Source organism: Mesocricetus auratus, unplaced genomic scaffold (genome assembly GCF_017639785.1).
Source record: "Mesocricetus auratus isolate SY011 unplaced genomic scaffold, BCM_Maur_2.0 Super-Scaffold_100004, whole genome shotgun sequence".
Lineage (NCBI taxonomy): Eukaryota > Metazoa > Chordata > Mammalia > Rodentia > Cricetidae > Mesocricetus > Mesocricetus auratus.
Window position 1 is genome coordinate 5,646,274 of NW_024429189.1, and position 10,677 is coordinate 5,656,950.

The following is a 10,677-nucleotide window of genomic DNA, read 5'->3' on the forward strand; positions in this document are numbered from 1 at the left end:
AGTCCCTCACATGGCAGTGGAGTCTCAGGAAAGAATATTAGTATAGCCACCTTTCTTTTTAAAAGGCACCAAAATAAATTAGAAAATATAAAATAAATAAATAGTATTCTATACTATGATTCACTAAAAATTTAACAAGAGAACACAGAATTTTAGAATTCAACAAACAGTGAGATTAAATAACAATAAAAAACGTCTCCCAACTGAAACAAACCTGGACCAAATGTGTTCTCTGCTGAATTCTCCCAAGAATGAACACAACACTCTGGAATCCCTTTCAGAAAGCAGAAAAGGAGTGGGGAATGACACAAAACTCTTTGGTGAAGCTGGTATTATCCTGATATACATAAGCAAGAAAATTGTAAGCTGATCTTCCTGATCAACATGGAGGCAAAAATTGTCAGTTACATTTAGACAAAGCATTTAACAATATATCAAAATGTTTTCCTACTATCCATCTGCTCAGATATATACAAAGCAATAAAAGGGATACATTACACTGAAGCATTTAGGAATGGAAATGGCACAATCATCGGAGATGGAAAGAGACCCTTTGAGAAACGCCAACCATCCTTCATGATCATAGCTCTGAAGGAGCTCTTCGTGGAAGGAGTAAATTCATACAGCCAGCATCATCCAAAGTAGAGACAAATCAAAGTCAGCAGGGACAGGGATGTCCTCTTGTTTCTATCCTACTGAATATAGGCCTTAAATATTAGCTACAGCAATAAGACAAGAGCAAGAAATAAAAGGTATGCAAATAGAAAAGAAAGAAGTCAGAATATCAAATAAGATTGTTTTTAATCTAAATTTAAACAGTCAAAATATCTACTAGGAAACATCAAAGACTCCACAAGGAAACTCTAAGAACTAGTAAACACTTTCATAGAAGCATAAGGTTACAAAATCAACATATTAAAAACAAACAGCTTTCCCACATACCAATAGGGGCCATGTGGAAAGAAAAATCAAGAAAATACTTTAATTAGCATTAGTTTCCAAATGATTAAAAAATACACTGGAATAAACCCAGTCAAGGGAGTTAAAGACCTCAAAAATGAAATTTTTTGTCTAGCGAAAAATGAAACACTGAACATTTTGAAATCCAAAGAAAAACATGAAATAAGAAACTGGCATATGAAGAGCTTCCTTGAGTATAGATTGGCAGAAGCAATACCAGATTAATGGATGTATTATCAAAGAAATCTACAGATCACATGGAATCCCCAGTAAAATTACAGCACCTTTCCTCACAGAAATAAAAAAACCGCAATTCAAAGCCTTATATGCAAGTGCAAAAGACCCCAAACAGTCAAAGCAATCTGAGCACCGTGGACAATGTCGGTGCTATCACCAGACTGGGTTTAAGGTTGTACTACAGACCCCAAGTTCAAGTGATTCCACACTAACAACTCATTGTGCTACAGGCAGAACAAAAGAGACCCACACCACAAAAACCCAGCAATTCTTAACAAACATGCTAAAAACATAAACCGGAGAAAAGATGGCCCCTTCAAAACGTGGTACTGGGAAGTAAATGTCTGCATGTACAGAAAGACACTGAGGCTCCACCTCACTCTGTTCAAAACTCAACAGGTAAACTCCAGGCAGAACAGCCCAGTAGTTTAAGGTGTATGGAAGGCATGTCCATAAAGGACAGCACAGAAAAGATTTGACTGACATTACTGTATATGCATTCAGTATGCTGGAAACGTGGGTCAACAGAGCATTAAAAGTCATATTAAAAAGTATCCAAAGAAAAACTCGAGTGTAGCGTATAGCCACCAAAACTAAAATTAATAATGATTTCTTCTAGATGTATATGATAATTCTCGCAAGCAAATTTGGACTTTGCAACTCAGATTTTTGATCCATTGCTTTAGGGCTTTGTAATCCCTTTACTTTCCTGACATTGTTGAAAGATTTCTACTGCTTTCATTTTTTAAAAATTAATTAAAATATTATATCAATTTCCCTTTTGTTTTCCTCCATCCAACACCTGCTGTGCCCCCATATCCTCTCAAACTGATGGCCTCTTTCGTTTGATTATTATCATTACATATACATGCGTGAGTGTGCGTATAAATGTATAACCACAACTGCTGGGTCTGTTTGGTGTTGCTTTGCTGTACATGTTTTTGGAGCTGGTTGCTTTGTAATGTATAACACAATTGGGAGCTCATCCCATGGAGAGACAAATTCTCCTTCTAGTTGTCATTAGTTGCCTGTAGTTCTCTGTCTAGGGGTGGGACCCCACGAGACTGCCCTCTTCCATACTGTTGTATGAAGGACCTCTGGTCCTCAACAAGAATCACATCCAGGCAGAGAGGGACAATGAAAGGACAATTCATGAGGGTGGGTGCTGAAGAGCTTCTGAGCTGGGAACAATCAACAGCTTCTCGGGAAAGTTCCTACCATCTGCTCATCCTCCAGAAATCTATGTATCATTGAGATGGCAGCTTCTAGATCTGCATTTATCGTTCAAGGTACAGGGCCACTCCTCCTTCACTTTGACTCCCGTGTCCCCATGAGGTGTGTCCACAAAGACCTTGTAAACTGGACAAACCATATGGTGGGCAAAGTGTGTAATCATGACTAATGGAGCTACGTGTAGTACTGTGTTGCCTGAGTGATGATGATGGAGGGTTTAATAGTACTCTTAACCCCGCCCCTTTTGCCAAGTCACTCACCACTGGGTCTCCCATAGGATTCCCCCTAGTTCCCACTGTGAGACTATCTCCCCAGTTGTGCCCAACCTAGTAGTTTCCCAAATGCTCCACATAGTCAAATACCTTCTGAAACCATGTGTGTGTGTCCTCAAATGAACTGGGATATCCTATATCCTACAGGACTGAAGGATATCATGGACTTTGGGGTCTGGTACCTACTGAGTCCCACAGCTCCTCAACCTTGTCTTGGAGCTTACAAGAGACTCAAAAGAACACGCTGAGTCCAGAATGGCTGCTTAAGGCTTTACTTGGGTTTGGGGTGGGGCAGAAGGTCCTAGCAGGAGTGTGGTCTGACAGGTCGTGAGATGGTCTTGAAAGGTGTGTCTCATGGCTGCATGGTCCAGGGAGATGAGTACTCCAAGAAAGGCATTGCTATGCATTGGTGCAGAGTTGGCTCAGGATTTGCATCTGTGAGAGGCAGCTGTGACAGGAAGAGGAACAGAGGTGAGGGTCCCTCCCTGTCCTCTGGGAGTAGCAGAGTGGGGCTCATAGGACACAGATGCCAGAGAACTTCCTTCCCACAAATACTGTGGAGATATAGCTAGCCACTCATGGTCCTCAAATACAGCCTGCTACCTTGACCAGGAAAGTCACTAAGTGTGTGTCAGGGGTGTGTCAGGTGGGAGATGAGATCACATGGGTCCAAAAGAGGGACCACAAAACTCTGGTACTGAGGAGTCTGTGCCATCCTAAGGTTCTTCCGGGGGTCACTTACCTTTGTGATCTACAGGGACACACATTTCTGTAGAAACAAAGAAAAACTTGGGTTGAAGAGGTGCACTGATGAAAATCTAGAACTCACACCTGCAGCTTAGACGCCATCATGACCAAGACTTTAAGTATGGCCCTATTGTCCTTGTCAGGGAAGAGGAGAGAAACCGGTGACGCAAAGAGACACCACAGACATAGACAAACACAAGAGTCACTTGGAGTAATGGCTGACACCAGAGGACACGGGGAGGGGTATGGACAGCTTTAAGTAACTAGGGGAAGCGTAGTCTCTTCAGTGACCTAGCTTGTAATCTCTAAAGTCACCCACTCACCTCTCTGCTTAGGCACAATGATGTTTTCCTGTAGAAAGCCTTTCCCCTCTGTGAATTTCTTGAATTCTTCTAGGGCCTTGTGGTTCTCTGTGGGATCCTTCCCTGGGGACAGATACCAGATGAGCACAAGGGTTGTGACTGAACAGCTCTGCAGGGAGCCAGTGGCACAACGATAGGACCACTGCCCAGCACTAGGGGCTTCACCTGGCCCAGGGGCAGGCAGTAGAGGAGGGAGCACTTAGAGAAGACAAAGGGGTAGGGTGTGGATGGATGAGATGGGCATACCCGCAGGGAGGTACAGGTGGGTGTTATATATCCTGAATGGCTGTGCAGAATCACACTCTGACCTGGAAGGACCCTGAGATACTGGTCTGTCTCTCAAGTTCAGAGGGGCATTGCCAACCAAAGGCCTCTTTTAGGACCCAACCATTCAAACAGACCTTCCCATAATCTGAGACCCCAGAAATGGCACTTGGCAGTTCACTGCTGTGGAATAACCCTTCTATACACTGTGTGAATAGATGTCGCTATGAGTGGTTTAATAAACAAGCTGACTGGCCAATAGCTGAACAAGATAAAGTTAGGCAGCAAAATCAAACTAAGAATTATGGGATGAGAAAGAGCGGGGTCAGAGGAGTCGCCAGACAGGTGGAGAATAAGTCAGACACACAAAATGGGATAGAGGTAAAAGTCACAAGCCTTGGTGCAGAACATCGATTAACAGAAATGGGTTCAGTTGTAGGAGCTCGTTAGTAATAAGCCTGAGCTATCAGCAGAGTATTTGTAATTTATATTAAATCTCTGAGTCAATTATTTGGGAAGTTACTGCCTGTTATTTGGGAACAGGCAGTCTGGACAGGAAAACTCAGCCTGAAACTTCCATCCTGAGTTGTTATGGCCCTGAAGATCACATCTGCTCTTTTCACTGAAAGCTCCTGTCAGTCTGACCCTTCTCACTCAGATCTCGCACATTACATAGGCAGCACCTAGTGTCCAGAACCTAGACACACATCAAGTCTTCCATGCTAAGCATTCTAGTCTCCTGTAACAAGTTGTAGCTACTGCATATCCTCTGGCTTCTGGTAGTGGAGGCCATACAGGAAATGAGGTGCCCACAGTCCTACCTATGAGATCTCCCATATAGACTTTCTTCTTTAAAACCTTCAATTCACTGTAGAAGATGTAGTGGTCCATCACCGGCAGTTCATAGATGTACGTGAGATACGTGCCCCAAACTGTAGATGATCAGAGAAGAAAGGTCTGTAGTGTCCCGTTCCAGAAACATTATCCTGACTGTGTTAATGAACTGTCTAGCACAGTGCTTCTCAACCTTCCTAATGCTGCAACCCTTTAATACAGTTCCTCATTGTGTGGTGACCCCCAACCATAAATTATCTTATTGCTACTTTATTACTGTAATTGTATTACTATTGGGGATGATAATGTCAATATCTGGTATACAGGATACTTTACATTCACTCCCAAAGGGGTCACAACCCACAAGTTGAGAACCACTGGTCTAGAAAATGTTAGTAATGACCCATGAACTCCTAATCTTATGGAGCCTGGTCATGCTATGGTCTCTTCACGGGACCAAAGTTCTTTCCTGGAAAGGTGTCATCCCCAGGTATGGAGTCTGGACCAATGGTGTCAGGGAAGATGAAGGCTGGAGTTTGACATGACCTCTTAGCAGCTGCCCTGTCCTGCTTTCCAGATCCTAAGTCTCAGGTTCCCTTAGGGTCTGGGACAGAACTATCTGGAGGGAAACACGTTTTCTTCTGTGGACTACACTGTGACCTCCAAAGTCACCTCTAAGTTAACTGGACAGCCTCTTATGGGAGCTAAGCAGGACAGGGATGCTCCAGCCCCGGGAACTACTCCCTGGGAGGGAAGATCACATGCAGTCTGGGAGACTGTGACAATTCAGATTAAAACATCCACTTGACAGTAAGAATCTCCTGGGAGATTTGCCTTTGGCATGCCACATGTGCATTATCTTGATCATGACAGCTGAAGGAGAAAGACCCATGTGAACTATGGTGGGAGTACCCACTGGGCAGCAGATCCTGAATGTGCAACACGGAGAAAGCCAGCTGAACACTTGCATGCCATTGCCCCTCATTCCTTTCTCCTGCTGTAGATGAAATGCAACTAATTGTTTCCAGTGCCAGCTGCCAGGAATCCTCTACTATGATGGACTGTACTTGAACAGTGAGCTAAAATAAACCCCCTTTCCCTAAATCCTTTGGGACAGAGAATTTCATCACGGCAGTGGGAGAAGAAATTCAGACAGACTCACAGGCACTGTACTGGCCAGGCTTCTTTGTTTTCTCCATCACGAATTTACTCTGGATGCACTTGTCATTAAATCTAGAAAACAGGGGACATACCAGCAGGCTCTTGCAGAGCCCACACCTGTTCTCTGCTCAGCTTGCACGATGAGTCGGTGACCTCCATGTGCCATATCAACTGTAGCCGTGAGTTCAAATTGTTGCTGTGATGGTGTTCCCTTAAAGTATGAACCTGCTTGTCATCAACATTCAAAGCATAAATGAAAGGAGACAGGAAAGCTGGGAAGACTCGTGGAGATGACACTCACATGGTAAAGACCGTGATCTCTATGTGTCCCTTTTCCAGCACTCTCGCTATAAAAGGGAATTCTTCCATAGGTTTCTCCAACTCTGTGATGTTCGCATTACTCACTTTGGCTTTCCTGTACCAGGTCCCTGAGACCTGTAACAAACAGAGCCCTGTACACCCTGTACAACCTCTACACCCCAGTCCAAGCCAAGTTCTCCCCCAGGTTCCAGCACATGGGTAGGGGCCTAAAAAACATTCCAGAGCCTAGGCTGAAGCCCCTGACATGGACTGGTCCCACTCCGCAGTCCTGTGTTCTTAAAGTTTTCCTGAAACCCCATGTTCCAACTAGGCAGGAGGTGTCTGTTCCCAAAGCATCCAAAGTTGTTGGGTCTATGGCAGGGCATGAAAGTCCACCCCTGAGAAACATTCTGGTTCTTGGAATCACTACAGCTAAGACCCTTGCATGTTCCAGCTCTGTGGTCCAAGAGGGCCCATGCCTGCTGGTAGAACAGCAGTAGAGAGAGCAGAACAGTAGAGAACAGACAGACACAATTCCAAGCCGAGGTGCAGTGCTACTGGCCAGGCTCAGAGGACTTAACAGCCCATGAGTGCTAGCTCCTTCCTCGGGGGTGGGATAAAGCCAAGCCTCCCCTCTACCCTGTCCACCATCACTCCCTGCCTCACATTCTTGTCTTCTGAGAAGAAGGGCAGGTCATCCTGGGCATGTAGGACAGCCACCAGGACAAACAGTGTGACAGTCAGAAGCAGGCTCTTCATCTGTAGGCTCTGTCCTTTAGACAAGGCAAGTCACACCGGTGACAAAATGAGGCTGTGCTGCCTCCTTGAAGAATGTCTTTTATGGCCACAAATGGCACTGCCCACGCCCCTCCTAGACAAATCCATGTCCATCATGGGGGTGGGGGTTATTGTTGTTGCGATCTGGTGACCATTCTGTGGCAACTGCAGGTAAAAGACACAATGCCCTGCACTGTCTGCACCATCTAAGGCTGCCACATACACAGAACCCACTGCATTGTGTAAATGACTCTGGGACAGAAGTAGAGAACAGGAAGCCAGGAAGGGAGGGACCTGGCTTCCTCCTGCTCCTTCTCCACACCTGCACGCACTCTCTTGCCACCCCTGGCTTCCTTGGCCATCTTATCTAGAAGCTGGCTTCTCTCCCACAAAAGCTGAGAAAGGGACTGAGCTTCTTAACCACACAAATCCTGTCAGTACCTTGGCCACAATCTCTGCACTAGGAGCCCACCACATTGCCTTCTGCTACTCAGTGGCCCTGCCCCAGGTGTGAGCATGGAAACATTTGATGTGTCAGGATCTAGTTGACAGCTCAGGAGCTCCTGCACCTAGGCTGCTCTGAGCAACATTAGAGACCACAGTCACCTGAAGAGTTTCTCTCCGTACACCAGGCAGCTGAGCTCTCTTCCGGCACTCCTTCCTCCACAGTGTCTCGTCCCTCTCCCTTCTCAGCTGTAACATCACCCGTCTATCTGCTCAATCACATTCTAAGCTCCTGAGGAGCAGAGCCCCGATCCCTGGGCTTTACCCTTCATTCCACAAGCTGAAAATGCTCTATTACATAAAGCAGTCACCAATCTGCATCTGTTAATGGGAAATGTCCCCACTGTAGTTCAACAAGGATACTTCAGTCCTTTGCTGTGTAGATCATCAGGACCTTATGATGGGACATATAGAACTCCTGGCCTCCTTGACACAGCATCAGGATCCTTCCACACCTATGAGGTCCATCAAAACCTGTTGTGAACCCACAGATGTACAACTATCTTAAATACTAGAGCCCATGATCTAAGAATGGTTTCCCTACCTTAACAACTAGCAAGCCCTAAAGGAGACCATGAATCTAACTTTCTTTGAATGGGGAAGCAAGAGAAACACATGGAAGCCAGGGACTGACATGGGCCCAGAGCCCAAAATTCAGCTGCGTTAGCCACCTCATCTTCCGGCCTCAGTCTAGCTCACTCTCCATCAGGAACCCTGTTGTCACTCTTCATCCTGATGTCCTGATACCCATCTGACCCCAGCTCTAGAGAGAGATTCTAGTGCTACAAAGGCACCTTTGTGCCTCTGTAGACAAACTTGGACAGCATCAAGCATCTATAAACAATGTTAATGATCACTCTAGGACAAGTCCTGGACTGTGCTGAGGAGCTGCCATAACCCAGTCCCGTAAGTTGCTGCTGAGCAGGAAGCCTGTTGTCCTGGGTGTGAGAGGGTGGGGCCAGTGCTCTTTAGGACCAGATTAGTGAGCAGCCTGGAGTCTGCACCCAGGGTGCCAAGGACTTTGTGTACTTTGTCCTGCTGACCACCCCATAGATAACCTTTCATGTGACTGTATCACTGATGTCAGCACCTATGGTAGTGGTGTGTGTAGTTCTTCCCTTAGCAAAACCATGAGAGCCACACGAAGATAATTGGCAGATAAGGTCTGCCATTATGAGTCGTCTGTGCAATATGAAGGGCAGCTCATGCACTCTACAGTTGCTTCCGGTCATCTAACTGTCCATTATGTCCCAGTGTACTGAATTCTACCAAGGTCTCATGCTATGCTCGTAGACACCTAGTAAGTCAAAGTGATTTTAAAAAAAACACCATCAGGAGATGGATGGGCAGGTACTGCACATAACCCTGGGAGGATAAGAGGAAGGACTGGAAGTTGAAGTCTATTCATGGTAGATGCTCTCAGGAGTCAATGGGTGTTTGTGGTCAGGCCTGGGTAGACCTGGGAGAGATGGAAGGACAGAAGAAAGAGATGTCCTGGCCTGAGTTGTCCTAAGGCATCTGTCTCCATTTTGCCCCTTTCCTTCTGGTGACAGTTCCTGCAGGGACCCCCAGTTCCACAACCTTAGCTTCATTACTTCAGCTTGTGTCCCTAACTATCATAAACTTTCTCCTCAGCATGGCCACCCCTTCTCTGTCTGGCTAATTCCTAGGTACCTCACTGCCAAGGACAGAGTGTGGCTTTAGTCAGCATTAGCAGACAGAGTTTTTGATAGCACCTCCAGCAGCACCAGGCAGAAGGGACCTGTCTAGGACTGAGGTGTGTCTTAGTTAGGTTTCTATCGATGTCGTAAAACACCATGTCCAAAAGCAACTTGTCAAGGAAAAGGTTTGTTTCAGTTTTAGAAACTGATGCTGAGGCCATGTAGGAGTGCTGCTTACTGGCTTGTTTCTCCTGGATTCCTCAGCCTGATTTCTTACAGTGGTCCTTGCACACATTGAGTTGTATACTCCCATATCAACCACCAATTAAGAAAATACATCACAGGCTTTTCTACAAGCCAATCTTGTGTGGCCATTTTCCTGGTTGAGGGTCTCTCTTCCCAAATGACTCCAGCTTGTGTTGCCATCAAATTAGCTAGAACAAGATGCATCTAAAACTCCTGGGGAGCAGTCTGGTGTAACTATCAATAACACCTGGAAGATGACCTGCATTGGGTGTACTAGAGATTGCTTCCCTAAATGGGATTATTTTAGTCAGCTTATATTCATTTGTTTTATGTATATAACATTTATATGTCCCCTACATGGTTGCCAGGTAGAGGAGGAGGAGGTCAAAAAAAGGCATCAGATTACCCCTGGAACTGGAGTTACAGACAGTTATGAGCTGCCCTATATGTACTGGGAATATAGTCCAAGCTGTCACCAAGAGATATACATGCTTTTAGCCAATGAGCTATCTCTCCAGTCCCTCAATTACTAATTGAGAAGCTGTGTTTCCATAACTCTGAATGGTCAGCTATAGAATAAACTCAGTTTGAAGCATAAGTGGGTCAGTACAAGAGTTGGACTATTGTTGCGTGGCCGATGACCAACAAACTTGGTCTTCTCGAAGTTTTTGAAGACAGTGCCTGTCACAGTGATCATAGATCCCACTTCTAATGACTGTGTCCCTCTTTCCTGTGTTTCTAGTAACACACTCTGGTGAGTCTCAGATGTGCCATGAATTACTACAGCTAATTAAAGCAGCTCCTACTTGGATAAAAGCAGCCTGGTGTGGTAGTACACAATCCAAACACTTGGGAGGCAGAGACAGAAGGATCAATGCCAGCCTTGAGTTTTAGGCAACCAATTTAACAGTTGTAGCAGAAAGTGTAGTAGAGTCATATCAATCAATCAGTGCTGGAAAATCTTTTGACAAGATTCTGGGTAAGAACTGTCAGAAAAAGAGTCTCCTGTACAATACAGCCCTCTCTGCAGCCTGTGGGACAAGTGAGGATGTCCACTCTCTCTATGTACATGTAATGCAATGCAGAAATTTCCAACTACAAATTTAGGGTTAAAGGGGG

The 10,677-nt window shown here is 45.3% G+C and overlaps 1 protein-coding gene across 1 annotated transcript; it reads right to left on the minus strand.

Moving 5' to 3' along the window:
- Positions 1-2,958: 2,958 nt before the first annotated feature.
- Positions 2,959-7,159, minus strand: LOC121140164 (vomeronasal secretory protein 2-like). The gene is made up of 7 exons (XM_040744866.1): positions 7,037-7,159; positions 6,372-6,505; positions 6,072-6,142; positions 4,897-5,007; positions 3,773-3,874; positions 3,445-3,471; positions 2,959-3,150 (listed from the first exon to the last, which is right to left on the minus strand). Exons 1-7 carry the CDS (start codon positions 7,127-7,129, stop codon positions 3,125-3,127), a joined length of 564 nt encoding a protein of 187 aa, XP_040600800.1. The 5' UTR covers positions 7,130-7,159; the 3' UTR covers positions 2,959-3,124.
- Positions 7,160-10,677: the final 3,518 nt, after the last annotated feature.